The sequence below is a fragment of the Protopterus annectens genome, chromosome 9.part0 (assembly GCF_019279795.1).
Source record: "Protopterus annectens isolate FY-2018-M chromosome 9.part0, PAN1.0, whole genome shotgun sequence".
NCBI classification, from domain to species: Eukaryota; Metazoa; Chordata; order Ceratodontiformes; family Protopteridae; genus Protopterus; species Protopterus annectens.
In genome coordinates this window covers 1494799034-1494818051 of record NC_056743.1, presented here as the reverse complement: position 1 = coordinate 1494818051, position 19018 = coordinate 1494799034, and the positions used below count along the sequence as shown (strand labels likewise).

The 19018-nt window shown below is 43.0% G+C and overlaps 1 protein-coding gene across 2 annotated transcripts in view; it reads right to left on the bottom strand.

The window, feature by feature from the left end:
- Positions 1 to 19018, bottom strand: part of NOTCH3 (notch receptor 3) — a 798092-nt gene that overhangs the window by 414525 nt on the left and 364549 nt on the right. The window contains exon 4 of one of the 2 annotated variants that reach the window (XM_044084438.1): positions 12566 to 12901. The exons of the other annotated variant lie outside the window; for it this stretch is intronic. Within the exon in view, the coding sequence (XP_043940373.1) occupies positions 12566 to 12901 (336 nt within the window). The remainder of the gene's footprint in view (positions 1 to 12565; positions 12902 to 19018) is intronic. 2 annotated transcript variants of the gene reach the window in all.

The following is a 19018-nucleotide window of genomic DNA, read 5'->3' as shown; positions in this document are numbered from 1 at the left end:
TTTGAGCCTCTGCCCACTGGTTTAGAGGAAGGTCTGGGAACCCTCTTGGGGTATGCAGTGAGTGGAAGTAGAATTTGTACCCCTGGGATACAATGTTGAGGACCCATTGGTCTTGTGTGATGGACATCCAGTTTTCTGCATAAAGGGCATGTTTTCCTCCTAGAGGCACAAGCAACTGGGCAGGGGTGGGGAGTGGAGTAGAGAAGTCATTGTGAGTTTTTTCCATAAGGAGGTGGCTTACCACTCCCTGCTTTGGGGGTGAGGGTACTCCATTGCTTAGATCTCTGCATACCCTAAGGCTGTAGCCTGGGTGGTCTGTTTCCCCTGGGTCTGCCTTGAGATGGCCTGGAGGGGGCTGGAAAGGACCAGTGTTTGGAAGGGCAATGCCTACTGAATCTAGGGGGTTGTTTGGAGATGGCTTTGCCTTCTGTCCCTGTAGCAAAGCTAACCAGCAATTGATCAGACTTTCTGAAGGAGTTAGTCCTGTCTAGATAGAATCTGAGCTGTCTATGCACATCTAGAGAGTGCAGGATCCTTTCCCCCTTGTTCTGGGGATTTGGAAAAAAGGTGGGCAAATGAATGGATTGGTTGAAAGCCACACTGGACACCACCTTGGCATGAAGGATAGGTTAATTCTGAGGGATACCCTGTCAGCGAAGATGATGAAGGGTTCCACAGCCATGAGCGCTTGCAGCTCAGAGACTCTTCTGGTTGAAGTGATGGCCAGAAGAAAAGCTGTCTTCCAGTTGAGAAATTTTAGATCTGCAGAAAAAGCTGGTTCGAAAGAGGGCAGGGTGAGCTTTTCCAACACAAAGTTAAGGTCTAAGCTGGGGTTGATGCTCTTCTGAGTGGCCTCAAGTTGCTAGCCCCTCTTAGGAACGGTTTGATCAAAGGGTGTTAGAAAAGGGGCTGCTCAGTGGGGAAATGAGCAGAGATAGCAGAGGCATGAATTTTTACAAAGGAGAAAGATAGGCCACTGTGTAGTAGGTCAGCTAAGTAATCCAGGATGAGAGGGAGGGAGGGCTGTGCCATATTGGCTCCCTTAGTCTGGATCCAGGTGCAGAACCTTTTCCATTTGTCAGCATAAGACTTTCTAGTGCTAGGGCATGTGGCCTCATGTATAACATCTAGAACCTGTGTACTGAGGTTGGCAGATTGAGCCAGGGTTAGGAAATAAGCCAAGTTGCCAAACTGAGTGTCTGCAACTGGGGATGCATGAAGTCCCCTTCCCTCTGGGTCAGGAAGTTTGGAATCTGAGGAAGATGCCATGGTGGCAGTGGGACAGGCTGCGCAGCAAGGGGTGCCAGTGCTGGCGAGGCCAGTGTGGAGATATAAGAATTGTTCTTGTTTTTTCCTCGGTAGACGAATCTCAGGTACTGACCGACTGGCACTCATGCAAACTGCTTCTGCTTTGGGCTCCACGGCAAGAAAGACTGATGTAATGGTATCGGCTGCCTTACTTTATACTACTGACAACATGACATCAGTCCCGAAGCGACAGCAACCGATGCAGAAATACTAAGCCTCTGGTATTCGGGCCGGCCGAGGGCTACCCTGACAGGGATAATCCAAATGTGATGACTGCAACAGTGTAACATGAAGAAAGTACAGTTGTGTACACTTACCATAAATGTAGATGTCCAAGTGTATTCACTGTTGCAGTCATTACATTTGGGTTATCTGCTTGCTGGTAGCCCTCAGCCGGCCTGATTATCAAAAGTCTTGGGTCCTGCGTCGGTTGCTGTCTCTTCTTCCATGACGGGTAGTCAGGGGTATAAAGCATGCAGTCGACGCCATTACATCACTTTTTCTTGCCCCAGATGTCAGGTGCCCCCATAATGGGAAGCAATTATATACAAGGTTACAACTCCAACAAAAAGCAAATACACCAGAAAGCTTAAATACAGTAAACGAGAAGAGGGGTATAGCCAATAGAAGTCAGGGGGCTGGAGGGAGGGTAAACAGGACTGCAACAGTGAATACACTCGAACATCTACATTTATGGTAAGTGTACACAACTGTACTATGGTCTTCATGTTTCACTGTTGCAGTCATTACATTTGGGTAGATTCCCAAAGCTAAGGAAGGGAGGAGGCAATTAGAGAGTATTAGGATCAGTTATTAGGCCCTGCAAAACTGCAGTGGCAAAACCAGCTCTGAATTTAGAAAAAAATAGGCAAATGGTAATGCTTGGTGAACGTATGAACAGAACTCCAGGTAGCAGCTTCTAGGATGTCCCTGGTAAGAACACTTCTGAGAAAGGCTGTTGACGTAGATGCAGCCCTGGTGGAATGTGATCTTATCCCCTGTGGGGTAGGTTTTCCATGGTGCTTATAGCAAACATGAATGCAATGGCCTATTCACTTAGAAATGGTTTGCTTTGAAATGGCCTTCCCCTCTGCTCCTGCAGCAAAGGCAACTAACAGCTGTTCAGTTTTCCTAAGAGGCTTAGTCCTGTCCAAATAAAATCTAAGTTGTCTGTGCACGTCCAAAGAGTGCAGTATTCATTCTCCTTTGTTCTGTGGATTAGAAAAGAAGGTTGGCAAATGAATGGACTGATTAAGGGCCACATTGGATACCACCTTGGGCATAAAGGAAGGATTGGTCCTGAGGGACACCCTGTCTGCATGGAAGATGATGAAGGGCTCCACTGCCATGAGGGCCTGTAATTTAGACACTCTTCTTGCGGAAGTGATGGCTAGAAAAAGGCTGTTTTCCAAGAAAGGAATTTCAACTCTGCAGTTGCAGCTGGCACAAAAGGAGGTAGATTGAGCTTTTCCAATACAAGGTTAAGGTCCGAGGCTGGAGTAGGGGTTCTCCTGGGTAGTTTTAAATTTTTGGCCCCTCTGAGGAATTGCTTCAGCAGAGGGAGAGAGAAGAGGGGTGGTTCAGTATTATATTGTGCTGAAATGGCTGAGGCATGAATTTTAATAGAAGAGAAGGAAAGGCCCTTGTGAAGCATCTCTTTTAAGTATTGAAGAATATGCGGTAAGCTGGGCACTGTTGTGCCCATCCCCTGAGTTTGGCTCCAGGAACAATATCTTTTCCACTTTTCAGCACAGGATTTTCTAGTACTAGGCCTCCTTGGCTCCAGAAAGACAACCGACACTTGCTTACTGAGGGATGGTATTGGAGAGTTCAGGTAATTAGCCAGGCTGCAAGGTTCAGGGTTTGAAGCTGGGGGTGCAGAACCTGGCCCTCCTGCTGGGACAGCAGGGAAGGGGTCTGAGGCAGGTGCCATGGTTCCAGCAGTGACATACTGTGCAAGACGGGTACCAGTGCAATAAGTATTGTCCTTGGTTTGTCCCATTTGATCTTTAGTAGAACTTTCGAGAAGAGAGGCAGAGGGGGAAAGGCATAAACTGAGAGGCTTTCCCAGGTGAAGGACAGGGCATCCACTTTCCAAGCTTATCTGTGGGGAGTCCTTGTGCGGAATTTGTCCAACTGGTAGTTCTGAGGGGAGGCAAACAGGTCTGTCTCTGGGCTCCCCCATTTGTTTCTCAAAATGTTGAATATCTTTGGTTCCAGTTTCCACTCGTGTGGGTTCATGAGATTTCTGCTTAGGTTATCTGCCAGTGAATTTAGCTTGCTTGACAGGAATTGAGCTTGTAGGTGCACTTGGTAGCTCAAGGCTGTGTTCCACAGAGCCATGGCTAGTCTGCAGAGAGGGTATGAGTGGGTTCCCCCCTGCTTGTTTATGTACCACATAACAGTGGTGTTGTTTGTCTTTACTAATAACTGTCCTGGAAGAATGTGGTCCTTGAAGGCTGTCAGAGAACTCTGTACAGCTAACATTTCTTTTTGATTGATATGCAGGTGCATTTGACTCGGGTTCCATTTGCCCTGAATGCACTGCCCTGCCAAGTGAGCCCCCCCCCCCCAATGCATAATCTGATGTGTCTGTTGTTAGGGTTTGGGCTGCAGGGAGTAGAGTGAATGGCAGTCCTTTGTTGTGGTATTAGGCCTCTGCCCACCAAAGGAACTCTGTCTTTATACAAGGAATGATGGGAATCATTGATTCCAGGTCCTGAGAATGTTGACACCATAGGCTTTTTAGATACCATTGTAGTTTCCTCATATGCAGTCTTGCATATGGAATTAGTAGAATGCAAGAGGCCGTGAACCCCAGGGCTTGCAGTATTTTCCTTGCAGATAGCTGAGTCTATCTGGACAGTAGTTTGAAGTAGGCTGTCAAATAAACTTGTTTCTCTGGCGTGAGGTAGGCCATCTGGCAAGTTGTGTTCAAGCTTGCTCCCAGGAATACAATTTGTTGGCAGGGTACTAGGTGAGATTTGTATTCGTTTATAGTGTACCCCAATGAGGTTAGCAGTTTCTTTACAAATGCCAGATGATTTAATAGTATGTCCTGGCTTTCTGCCTGAATTAGTCAATCATCCAGGTATGGGTATATTTGAATATTTCTTTGCCTACAGAATGCAATGACTAGAGCTAGGCACTTTGTGGATACCCTGGGCGCAGTAGATAAGCCAAAGGGCAGTGCAGAGTACTGATAGTGCATGTAGCCTGCTCTGAAGCGTAGGTATTTTCTGCAAGATTCCCTTATTGGGATGTGCAGGTAAGCTTCCTTTAAATCCAATGTTGCCAACCAGGCACTTTTGCCTAGCATGGGAAGCAGCTGATGAAGAGTTAGCATTGTGGATTACCAAAAAGGTGTTTAGGATAGACAGGTCCAGGATAGGACGCCAGGAGTTGTCTTTTCTGGGTACCAGGAAAAGTCTTGAGTAAAAACCCTGTCCCCATTCCTCTGCTGGGACAGGTTGAATAGCCCTGATACTTAGAAGAGAGAGAACCTGCTGTTGAGCCTCTGCCTACTGATTTGGGGGTAGGTCTGGCCAACCGTTTGGGGTTGGTAAGGTGTGGAAGTGGAATCTGTATCCTTGGGAAACTATATTTAAAACCCACTTGTCTTGGGTAATGAGTTACCAGTTTTTTGCATGCAGGGTAATCTTTCCCCCTAAAGGAGCAGTCAGTTGAGCATGGCTTGGAAGGTTTAAGGTTAAGTCATTGTGACAGTTTACCATAGGGGGTATCTTACTACTTCCAGCTTTGGAAGTGGGAGCCCCCCACTGCTTAGGCCTGTGAGTACCTTGAGACTGTAGCCTAGGTGGTCTGCTGTTCCTGGGTTTGGACTGAGAAGGCCTGGAAGAGACAGGAAAGGACCAATTCTTAGAAGGCCAATGCCTACTAAATCTGGGAGGCTGTACCTGCATCTTTAACAGTTTGCATAGATTTAGCTTTTTCCTCCATCTTTTTAAGTACTTCTTCTGCTTTGTTGCCAAACAGGCGGTCTTGGTTTAAGGGAGCATCCAGTAATTTAGCTTTAACATGATCTGGCAAAGTTTGATCCTTAAGCCAAGCATGCCTTCTAAGAACAGACCCATTGACAGCAGCCCTGCAAGATGCCTCTAAGGAGTCAAAACCACATTGCAAAGTATGTTTATCAACTTGTTCAGCAGAATGCATTAAATCCTGTAATTCTTTATTTTCAGCACAGTCAGGAATCAACATCATTTTCTGTTTAAGTAATCCAATAATATGCTGCTGATACTTTAACATATGAAACTGGCAGTTTAAGGCCCTAATGGCCAAAGTAGCAGAAGTGTATACCTTCTTACCCCATCTGTCCAGAGCCCTGGAATCTCTATCAGCGGGGTTAGGGTTTTTGGCAGTAGTAGCCTTAATGCCTTTGTGTCCCTGTGAAATGGTCTCTGGGTCCGCAGTAGGATTCTTAAAGAGGAACTTGTGAGAGTTAGGTACTCTGTAAAACCTGTCAGGTTTCCTGGGAGCCAGAGGTAAAGTGTCTGGGGCCAGACTAGATTCCAAGAAGGCATCATCTACAATGTCCAGTACAGGAGGGATAGCTAAAGGCCTGTGTTGAGGTAGGAGTAAGAATTCCCTAAGCCTCTTTTTGGAGTCAGAGTAATCCTGGCTTTCCCAGCGGAAATGCTCCCTAACAGTGTGCAAAGTTTCACCAAAAGAGAAATCTTCTGGAGTGGAAGCAGAGGGAATGGAGTCCTCTGCATCAGAATCCTCATAGGTAGATAAGGGTAAATCCTGGTCATCAAAAGAAACAGAAATTTCTGAATCCTGATCAGAAGAATCAGAATGTAAATCAGTTCTAGGTCTCTTAGAGGGAGAAGGCTGGCTTCCCCTAATTAGAGTAATAATGTCTTCAGCCATTCTTATCATTTGTTTTTTTAGGCATATGGGCTTGACCATGTTGTTTGGCTGTCGGTTTTCTAGGCGTGGATCGAGAAGATGTCGTCGGTTTGATATGCAAATTGGTAGGCCTGAATAAACCCTCAGAAGCCAGTGCCTGCACAGCAGCTCTGGACCCATCCAAGGTAGAGACATCTGCAGGTTCCATAGTCGAAGAAGCATCTCGCAGCATACTGGACTCCGACTGGGTCTCAGTAGAGGCCTGCGAATCTGAAGTAGCGGGTATCAGGGACTGCAAAAGCATCTCACTGAGTACCAGCGAACTGGCGTCTAGCTTAACGGAAACATTGTCGGCAGCTTTGGACCTATGCAGTCTGTCTCTGTCTTTATCTTTGCATTTTTTTGTAATGTCGGTAGTCGGATGGCTTACCAAAGCCATTTCTGGATAATTAAACCGAGTACTGAAATAGTTTGATGTGAAAATGAACCGACGACGAATAGTTTGAGGATTGAATAAGGCACAAATTCTGGGCCTAAACAAGGAATGCAGTACAAATGAAAATCTTTATGAGGTATTTGCTTTCCACAAGTAATACAATTGTTAACTTTTACTGACATCAGTTTAGAGCAAGAAAAAGGATCCCCAAGAGCATACTTAGCTTTTTTGAAGACTTCGGTTCTGAAACTCGAAAACGAAAATTTCAGGAGTCGGCCGACCGGCACTTGTGAACTGCTTCTGCTTCGGGCACTGCACGGTAAGAAAGACTGATGTAATGGTGTCAGCTGTATGCTTTACACCCCTGACTACCTGACATCATGGAAGAAGAGACAGCAACCGACGCAGGACCCAAGACTTTGATAATCAGGCCAGCTGAGGGCTACCTGCAAGCAGATAACCCAAATGTAATGTCTGCAACAGAGAAATACGAAGAACATCATCTGGATTCAGTAAGTGTACAAAACCGCTCTATGTTAATGACATTTTGCAATGAGAAGCATTCACCACTCGTGATAAAAAAATGATACCACCACTGGTAACATTTCTGAAGGCAATCACAATCATGACATTTTGATACTGGTATCTGTTATCACATTGTGTCGGAAAATGGTACCATTACTACTTGCAGTTACAGCCTTGTCATGATTGCTGAAACTAATCATTGATAATTTCACTCTCGCCACAGTGAGCTCAGTACCACCCAAATTGGACCAAGTATTTGGTGCCCACTTAACATCTGAGAGGGAAATGGTACAAGTACAAACCACCAGAACAGATACAAGCAAATAATAAACCACCTGCAAGCCACACTGGCACCAATAGCACTAGTTTTTCTTTTCATATTCTACAGATCCAGTGAACAAGAACTGGCAGAGCAATGGAAAACCAGAGTACCTTGGTGTAGTTTTGCCATGTGCCCACAAGCCGTCTCATAACCTGATATCACTTTTCAACAACACTACTTCACAATCTGCCTTGCAAACTACACACGATTTCACAATACCACAGGGACCCAAAGAGAAAAGAATCAGTTCAAAACATCTCGTCTCTGTACTTTCAGTACTCTATGTAAAATGGTGGTCTCTGTGCTACATCAATGTAACACACGCACTTGGAAAACAAAAAAAATTGTTCTGCATGTACTTCCCTTATTTAGCAGGGATGTCTCACCTAACCAAAGCAATAATATAGCAATGAAGGACACTCAAATTCACATGCATATTGGCACATGACATTGAAAATTGTAAGTCCACAGCAGATATTCTCATATATACAGTTCTAACAACTAACAACAGGTACTATCTCTTAACTGGGTAAACATATTGGCCTTGTGTACCATCTTTCCAGCCACATTCTGGGTATATGGGCAAAAGTTACATGCACAGATGATTTAGAGTAAGCAATCAACTAGCATGTCTTTGGGGACAAAATCCACAACTCTATCATGTTAAATAAGCACAATCTCCGTGGACAGAAATCAGAGGTCTTGATCAGAGGATACAACAGTTAACACTATGCCACCAAGTCACAAAACAATAACACGATAAAGGAAAGATAACACTGAAGACCTGCTCGAAAACAGCTCATTGGTGGATTGACAAAAAAACAGTAGTACCAAGTCATATGCTGACCCAAATTCAAAAAGCCTTGACACGTTATCTGTATCCCTGTAGGACATACCTCAGATATCACATGATGGTCTGAAAAACAATATACCTTAAGAACGAGTGCTCAACAATATTCAACATTAACATCTGTATAAGGCACTGTTACTTGGCTCTTGGTTTGTAATAACAGAAATCCTGTTCTTTTCTAAAGTATGCACGTGTTTGCTTATTTTTATAAACAGGCATGTTCAAAGATAGCCTAGGTGCCTTTTTTGGTAGTGGGAGTAAGACATCGCAAGTACAGAGTTAAATATTGAAAAAGCATTCTGTTCCTATAGGTCTGTTTCTATACATTCAATATCAAAATACAGCATTACAAACAGTCCACAGACACTGCAGAAGCTGATAAATACAGTGATAACAGTGCAGGAAGCAGCAAAAGCAAGTGAATTTAGCAGGTTATTCACACGTGGATATCAGGCTTCATACGCAACATGAGTGTGCCTTATGTGCAGTTTGCATGTCCTTTCTGTGTCCATGTGGGTTTTTGCTGGGGTCTCCTCTCCCATCCCCCAAACACGCTGTCAGTCATCTAAACTGCATGTATGTGTGTTGTGTGTGTGTGTGTGTGTGTGTGTGTGTGTGTGTGTGTGTGTGTGTGTGTGTGTGTGTGTGTCTTACAATGGTCTGATTTCTGTGCCTTATACCCAGTGCTTGCCAGGATAGCCTTTAGCTCTACACCACCTGAAGAGGACAAAGTGGTTATCAGGAAATTACTGAATGAATGAATGAATGTCTTGCAAAGGAAAAGGCATATACATTTTAATCAGATTACTTTGCAAAGGGATGGGCCCTAACTGCAAGCCAAATGGTCATGGTCCAATTAGCAGTGAACAGATTGTGTCGGTTTATCCACTGGGTAGGGGGGAGAGAGGTTCAGAACTCCTGCCCATGTGCACCTCTGCATTTGATCCACTAGTGGAGACCAGGGTCACATGTATTTGTTGTGATGACTGTAAGATCCTTGGCTGAGTTGAAAGCACAGACATGTTGAGTTACAGGGCTAGCCCATTGCATTGTTTCCCTTGGATGCTAAAGACATGTATGGGATGGGAAAATATGGGTAGGACATAACAGAAAAAAAAAAAAAAACTGATTGATGCCTGGATGACAGCCTTGTGACCAGCTCTCAACCAGTGGGATCTAAAAGGATGAAAACAGATCTTACCTAGTAGGGAACAAATGGACTGCTGGCAGGCATTTTTTTCTGGCTACTTCGGTATGGTAATACTCTAAAATGGTACACTGGAAGGGGCTACAGCCAAGGATTAACCTAAATCTGATTAAAACAACTAATGAACTAGTAGTGGAAAAAAAGTATAGAAAAGTGGTGTTCATAATTCCTACATTTTTTGTGGTCCATTTAAATACAATTTCATATGGTAAACAGAAGAATCAAGTTACTCAACAAACCTATCGACTTCATTTAACTTTACTTCCCCGATGAAAAGGGCCAAAATAACAAGAATCAGCAGCTGCTTGCCACAGCGTATTCTGACCAAACTGCACAGCTCCTGTTTACTTCACAAGAAATTGCTTCAATTGTTTCCTTCCCCTATCCATTTCGGTTTCCTGAGGGATACTCACAGGAAGGAAAAAAGGGAAAGTGGACTCTAAGGTCGGACTCTCAAAGTGCACTATGGCCTTGATGTCCGTGTTTTCCTTACTAGCTCACAGTTAAATCTGGCCCGAAATGAGGTTTAATCACAACTGATTTCTGCAGTATATTCCCAAAGACACAGTGTAAGCCTTGGTTACATCCTGTGCTTCTGCATCCAGCTGGAAAAACTTGAAACTTGCAAATAAGCTATTGTGTTCATGATATATGAGACAGTTGTTACAAGCTCCAGTACAGCTCACTACTTCAACCTTCTAACTACATCCTTGAAAACAAAATAATTTGCTAAAATGTGTACTTGGTTCCCTGCAGCCCTGAAACGGAGCCAAGACTCACAGGCCTACACTTTATCTTTCTGTTAGACTGCACCTGTCTCTACCTTGTCAGAGAGCAACGAAAGGACTGCTGACCTTGTTAATGGCTACCTAAACAATTAAGCCCAATGCATGTTCTTCCACTTTGGTATCACTACTAACAGAGCTAAAATCTTTGGCCACCTAGGGAATTATTAACAGTTATTAAACTATTAAAGTGCTCTTTTGCTGGCAGACATGGGGTAGTTATTAAGTTACCAGGAATAGTGCTCAGGGATTCAAATGTCCTACTTTCAGTAGCAGAAAGGGAGCATCAACAAAGTCGTTGCTTTCAGGGGTCACATGATATGTACTTTATAGCACATGACAGACAAACTGAAGTTTTCAGTTTTCTGATCCAAAATCTTAACCATCAGCTACACTGCCAATTATGAAAATGCAACAGTCTTTAAGAGAGAATGCCTATCGAGCTAGTAGCATGACAGGACAGAAGAAAAGCACAGACACACACGCAACAGCAAACATTTTTCAGTCATACCAAAGATACAGAAAGGATGAGGTGGGGCAGCTTAATAGTACATGGCTCACATGTGATATCAGACACTGTCACACATACCAAGGCAACATTCGCAACAAACAATCAATAGAATGTTTGAAACTAGACACTCATGTTCACAGTGAACATTCATATCTGAAATAAGCACTCTGCAGCACACACCAAAGGTGTTTTGGGGATATGGCAGGCACAGGAAAAATGTGAAGGCTAACATGCAATTACACCCTTTGCTGTAAACACCAAAGCTGCACCCAAGGTAGGTTAGGGGACAATAAAATAGTGCAGGTACATGTTTCAGACTAGACACTATCATACACACCCAAAGTGCACTCACAACAGAGAAAGGACAGGGGAATGCTACAGGTTCCCATCTAACAAAAGAACTTTGTTGCACACATCAAATGAGCCTTTGGGGTAGGGCAGGGACAGCTGAATGGTGCAGACTTGTGTGTGACACCAGACAAGTTGCTACACATATCAAAACTGCATTCAAGGCTGTTCAGGGACAGTAAAACAGTAAAGGCAAGAGCATAAAACCAGACACTATCACGCACAGCAAAAGGGCACTCACAATGGAAAAGGGACAGGAGAATGGTGCAGATTCACATTTGACACTATCACTTCACTGCACACACTAAAGATGCATTTGAGGTAAAATAGGGAGATTAGAATGGTGCAGGCTATTGTATGACAACAGATATTTTGCAGCATGCACCAAAGCTGTATTCAGCGATGGTGGGCAACAGAAAGACGAAGGCGCATCTGCAACGTAATATTAACACACACATGAAAGCTACAGTGCTACAAAGCTGGCTAGAACTATCCCTGTATTTTTGAAGATACAATGTCATACTTATGCTTTTCTAATAAATGTCTGGGTACAAATTATAATACAGTATGCAGTACAGGATTTTTTTTCTTTCTTGTTGTGTTTCCCGTTGCCTTCTACTGTTTCTGAGTAAAAGCTTTACTTAGGGGATTCTGTTATGCTGAAAGGCATTCTATCTATTTTATATCATCTTATTACTTACCTATCCCCCCATATGAAGCTGGTTTACCTTGTAGCCTCACAGAAGTACAGAGCATCTCTGCACAGAAAGCCATCTATCCAGTTGCCACTTAAAGAAGACAGCAAAACAGAATGCCTGCCTTCTTGATCCACGCTACTTTCCCCAACAGCCTGCCACCCGTAACAGCAGAAAGTATTTTGTTTGTTCTGGTCAACATTTCATTACATGATGGCATGATGGCATAACTCTGACCTTGTGACACATTTGTGCAAGAGGTCCATTAATAAGCACAATGGCTGCATTCTGAATATTACATTCGGGCTATACACTAGCTACACACCTAAAAACATATGCTAAGATACAAAAATATGAAGTTTTTCAGCTCTACTTCATTCTGAAGTACTGCTGCTCTCACATTTATGGAAATATATGCATCCCTCAAAGGGGAAAATAAAAACAAAAACAGTTTGGTTAGCATCAATGCTATTTTGCACTATCAATTTCATTACGGTATTCTCTTAAAATACTCCCACAAAGGAAAACTATAAATAGGTTACAACTCCTCTGTTCAGCAACATGCAATTTGTGGCATTAACGATGAACCAGTGATTATCTGATTCTCTTATTTTCTAGGGACACAGTGGCCATGTATGGTTTGGCACACTGGGTGAATATTAAAGCTACTATTCTAGCTTGATGACTGAAGGCCAATCATGCTTACCTGGGAGGCATGCACACTCATAGGTGAGATCTCCTGTCTGGCGGCACGTTCCACCGTTCATACATTGAGAGGGTGCACAAGGGATGTAGACGTTTTCACACACTCGCCCAGAATACCCAGGCAGACACTGGCAGGTAAAAGAACCTACAGTATTTATGCAAGTTGCACCATTCTGACAGACATTGGGGTTTCTGCACTCATCAATGTCATTTCTGCAATTCTTGCCTTGGAACCCTACAGGGCATGTACAATTGTAACGGCTGTTTGAGTTGACACAGCGGGCACCATTAGCACAGGGGTTAGTTGCGCAGGCATCAATTAGAAAGCAATCTTGTCCTAAAATAAATTAATAAAAGCAAAAGTTAGTATTAAAGAATTGAACAGTACAAGAATTAACAGACAGCACTTTCAAAATTATACAATGATAGCACATAAATATAAATAAAACAGCTCAGAGTCCATCATCTAGATTTAGAGTGCAGCTTGCTGATAGACATGTACAGCATTTTATGAGCAAAGCATGATCACCCAGGCAAAGTACCCTGTGACATTACCAAAACACTAGTGACAAAAAATACTGGATTCTGACTAGCAAGGTCAGGATGTTCTGTTGTGATGTTGTTCCATCCCAACATTCCATTTATTTAAACAACTAGCAAACATTTTACCTCTTTTACATGTTTTCAAGTGTGCTATTGTATAACCTTCCAATACACAAGAGGTCCAATATGCGTCCTTGAGCAACGCATCCTGTATGTTTACTATCTGAATATCAATTAGCTTACAGCATGCCTTTACAAAGTAAGAGAAACAAAAATGTAAGATACAGTAGGAACAGAGTTGCTGAACATGCTACAGTTTGTTTGATAAAATTAACACATCTTCCTTCCAGACAAGGAAAGTCTGCAAGTAGTTCTCATGTCCAAAACACCAGCTGCAGGAACATACTTCTAGCCCATGATTACTTTAGCTAGCTGTCCTATCAGATAATAGAAGTTCATTCTGGCGTAACATGCACTTTTCTTTTCACATTCTAGGGTTCTGGAAGTTCTGCAGTTTGATTTTTTTCTGGAAGGGTTATCCATACAATACATCCCAAAAACACATACACAGCTCTCACAGCCATTCTTTCTGGCCGCTATCAAATGTTTTTTCACTCTTTACAGCAGTACTGACAGTCATTTACTGTATCCTCAGAATAACTCCACAAACAAAAAACTGAGGGTATAGGGTGGAATCTACTGCCATCCTTTGAATAAAAGTGAAGCTGGCCTCATAAGTGGAGTGTGTGTGTGCTTGGGTCTCTTGGTGAGAAATGGGATTAATTTAAAGCCCCAATTCCATATTTTCCACCCTTACGGATCACGTCCATGATGATGTCACACTGGACATGGACATAGATGTGCACACCTTTTAGTCTACGCATACATGACCGTTCATTGGCAGATGGCTACTAACATCTACATTCCTTCAATTGGCAACATATATAAAACAGCATTCACCATTCAGATTGATCTGAAGTATCCAGGCCTGTGTCTGAATAATGACAAACAGTGGCAGTCACAAGTCCTGATTCTGCATGATCAGATTAGTTAAACTGAGGAACCCAGTTAAAGATTTTGCAGGAAAAAACTCAAGGGCTGATAGCCTTCTTTTATCACTGTTTTAGTCGTCCGGAAAAGTAGGCTCTTACACTAGATGCTATGGTCTTCTGATGACTCAGCAAACACATGTTATAAAATGTAAATGCCACTCTTCCAGCTAAAGAGCTTCAATCTGCTCTGGAAAGTAATCCACCTGATGGCTGGAAGTACAGCTCACCTTCTGAGTAATATCAAAACAGAGGCCAAATCGGATGGAAGGTTCTGAACAAAGTACCTCTTCACTGGATGGTAATATCTACCAATAGGAAAAATAAATTCTGATTAGTCCTGCAGTACACTTTAGTTTAGGCTTCTGTGTTTCTGACAGCTTATCCCATGGTTACCCTCAGGTTAAGTTCAATTACAGAGAGCTGTAGTTAGTCTCTTTAAGCAACAGTGATAAAGATCTGAAAGGATCATGTCTGACAGCTACAGTGGATATAAAAAGTGTACACACCTTGCTAAAATGCCAGTTTTTTGTGATATAAAAAAATGAGACCACATCACATCATTTCAAAACTTTTCCCAGTTTTAATGTGACCTATATAACCTGCACAATTCAATTGAAAAACAAACAAATCTGTTAGGGAAAATATATAAAAAATAAAAAAATGTACAATAAGCTGGTTGTATAAGTGTGCACACCCTTAAACTAATCCTTTGTTGAAGCACCTTTTGATTAATTACAGCATTCAGTCTTCTTGGGTACACACCTGCTATCAATTAAAGAGACTCTGATTAACCCCAAATAAAGTTCAGCTGTCCTAGTAGGATTTGCTCAGTTGCCTGCTACAGCAAATAACATGGTTCGCAGAGAGCTTACAAAGCATCAAAGGGATCTCATTGTTGAAAGGTATCAGTCAGGAGAAGGGTACAAAAAATTTTCCACAGCATTGAATATACCATGGAACACAGTGAAGACAGTCATCAAAAAGTGGAGAAAATATGGGACAACAGTGAAGTTGCAAAGAACTGGACGTCCCTCCAAACTGATGAAAAGACAAGACGAAAACTGGTCAGGGAGGCTGCCAAGAGACCTACAGCAACACTGAAGGAGCTGCGGGAATTTCTGGCAAGTACTGGTTGTGTACTACGTGACAACAATCTCCCGTATTCTCCATATGTCTGGACTATGAAGTAGGGTTGCAAGAAGAAAGCCTTTTCTTACACAGAAAAACATCCAGGCCCTGCTAAAATTTGCAAAACAATACATCATCTCCCACATGCTTTTGGGAAAATGTGTAATGGTCTAATGAGACCAAGGTTGAACTTTCTCGCCACAATTCCAAAAGGTACATTGGTGCAAAAACAACATTTCACATCACCAAAAGAACACCATCCCCATGGTGAAGCATGGTGATGGCAATATCATGTTTTGGGGTTGCTTTTCTTCGGCTTTAGTCAAAGTGGAGGGAATTATGAAAAGTTCCAAATACCAGTCACTTTTGGCCCAAAACCTTCAGGCATTTGCTAGAAAGATAAAGATAAAGAGGAATTTCACCTTTCAACATGACAATGACCCCCAAGCATACATCCAAATCAACAAAAGAATAGCTTCACCAGAAGAAAATTAAAGTTCTGGAATGGCCCAGCCAAAGCCCACACCTAAATCCAACAGAAAATCTGTGGGGTGACCTGAAGAGGGCTGTGCACTAGAAATGCCATCGCAACTTGACAGATTTGGAGTGCTTTTGCAAGGAAGAGTGTGAAATATTGTCAAGTCAAGATTTGCCATGCTGACAGACTCCTACCCAAGAAGACTGAATGCTGTAATTAAATCAAAAGGTCCTTCAACAAAGTATTAGTTTAAGGGTGTGCACACTTATGCAACCAGCTTATTGTACGTTTTTCATTTTTTATATTTTTTTCCAAAACAGATTTGTTTGTTTTAAAATTGAACTGTACAGGTTATAGGTCACATTAAAGGTGGGAAAAGTTTTGAAATGATTTACTGTGGTCTCATTTTTTTATATCTCAAAAACCTGACATTTTCACAGGGGTGTGTAAACTTTTTATATCCACTGTATGTATAACTGTATCAGAGTGTCCCACTCTGCCACATGAAATAATGCCAAATGCACAACATTCTGTAATCAGTAGCCATGGAAGAATAGGAAATAAGCATAAGAACTGTGCCACATACTGGCTTTGACACCATCCCCCACTCTGGAATTATACATAAACTCAGTAAACTAGGTATAAAGCCCTATGTCACAAGATAGGTTGCCAACTGGCTCACTGACAGAACCCACACTTTGAAAGAAGCAGACTCCAAATCTGACTTCAGACCAGTGACAAGTGGAGTACCACAGGGTTCAGTCCTGGGTCCTCTCCTGTTTGGTATCTACTTTTCTGAAGTACAGGCTAACACAGAAGGTCGTTGGCTAACGAAGTTCGCAGATGACTGCAAACTATGAGCCATAACTGAAACTCCTAACGTTGTGGACATCTTACAAATGGGCCTCACTGAGACAGATGCCTGGTGTCAAAGCCATGGCCTCAAGCTCAATGCCAAAAAGTGCATTGTCATCCCCTTTGGTAAAAACTCTTTACCCATGAGCTACCACATAGGTGGTAGTCTACTTAACACCAAAAGTGTGATAACAGACATTGGGACACAGATGGACAGTAGTCTCTCCTTTGATAATAACATCGCCACAGTAGTCAGGAAATCCTTCTACGTAGCACACCTCATCACAAAAGGTTTCTCATGCAGGAAAAAAGAGGTCATTGTTCCCCTCTACTCATCACTCATTAGACCCATTATAGAGTACAATGCCCCTTTTGGTATGTACCTCACAAGACATCTACAACAACTGGAAAGGCTGCAGAAATACCTCACAAAGAGGATTACCGGCCTCAAACAGATGCCCTATGCAGATCGTCTCAAAAAACTCCAGCTTTACTCTGTCGCATATCGCCTACTCAAAGGCGATATCTGCCTAACATATAAAGCTATGTCAAACCCAGAGCTGTTGGGCATGCTCCACTTAAAGAAATCCCAATCCCTCTGAGCTACATGCTCTAGGGACCCAAACCTTGTCACCACAATAAACAGAAGATGCTGGAGGGATAGATTCCTGTCCCAGAGACTTCCCATACTCTGGAAAGTACAGCTGTGTACACTTACCATAAATGTAGATGTTCGAGTGTATTCACTGTTGCAGTTATTACATTTGGGTTATCTGCTTGCAGGTAGCCGTCAGTCGGCCTGATTAACAAAGTCTTGGGTCCTGCGTCGGTTGCTGTCCCTTCTTCCATGACGTCAAGTCATCAGGGGTATAAAACATGCAGCCGACACCATTACATCAGTTTTTCTTGCCCAGATGTCAGGTGCCCCCTAATGGGAAGCAATTAAATATAAAAGTAAAATGACATATCTCCAACAAATAAAAAACAACAACAGAAAGCACTTGGAAGTACCCACAAACACCGAACAAGTGCTATGAGCCAAAGGAAACTGCAAACCACGAGTCCACTTCAAATCATTTAATAACCAGCTCCACGGACCATACACATTCTGCTATGGTTGGGAGGAGGAATTACGTAGCATTTGGACCAGCTATAAGGCCCTGCATGACTGCAGTGGAAAAGCCAGCTCTGGATTTAGAGAAAATTGGCAAATGATAATGCTTGGTGAAAGTATGTACAGAACTCCAGGTAGCAGCTTCTAGGATGTCCCTGGTAGGGACGCCTCTGAGAAAGGCTGTAGAGGTAGATGCAGCCCTGTTGGAGTGAGGTCTGATCCCCTGGGGGACAGGTTTTCCATGGTGCTTATAGCAGAAAAGAATGCAATGGCCTATCCATTTAGAAATGGTTTGCTTTGAAATAGCCTTCCCCTCTGCCCTTGCAGCAAATGCCACCAGCAGTTGTTCAGATTTCCGTTGAGGTTTAGTCCTGTCCAAGTAGAATCTAAGTTGTCTGTGCACATCTAAGGAATGCAGTATCCATTCCCCTTTGTTCTGTGGACTGGGAATGAAGGTTGGCAAATGAATGGACTGATTAAGAGCCACACTGGATACCACCTTGGGCATGAAGGATGGCTTGGTTCTGAGGGACACCCTGTCCACATGAAAGATGATGAAAGGATCCACTACCATAAGGGCCTGTAATTCAGATACCCTTCTAGCTGAAGTGATTGCTAAAAGGAAATCTGTTTTCCAAGAAAGAAATTTTAAGTCTGCAGTAGCAGCTGGCTCGAAAGGAGGTAGAGTGAGTTTCTCCAAAACAAAGTTAAGGTCCCAGGCTGGGGTTGGAGCTCTCCTGGGTGGTCTCAATTTTTTGGCCCCTCTGAGGAACTGCTTGAGCAGTGGATGAGAGAAGAGGGGAGGTTCTGTGTTATAATGAGCTGAAATGGCAGAGGCGTGGATTTTAATGGAGGAAAAAGACAGGCCCTTGTGAAGCATCTCAGTTAAGTATTGTAAAATCTGAGGTAAATTGGGCGCTGCTGTGCTCATCCCTTGAGGCACAGAATCCTTTCCATTTTTCAGCATAAGATTTTCTAGTACTAGGCCTCCTTGCCTCTAAAATGATATCCATCACATGTTTACTGAGGGATGGTAAAGGAGAGATTATGTAATTAGCCAGGCTGCAAGGTTCAGTGTTAGAAGCTGAAGGTGCAGAATCTGGTTCTCCTGCTGAGACAACAGAGAAGGAGTCTGAGGTAGGTGCCATGAGGATAACCATGACACACTGCACAGGAGGGGGTAACAGTGTTGGTTGCGGCCAGTCTGGAGCAATCAAAATCATCCTTGGCTTGTCCTGTTTGATTTTTAGTAGTACTTTGGAGAGCAGAGACAGAGGGGGGATG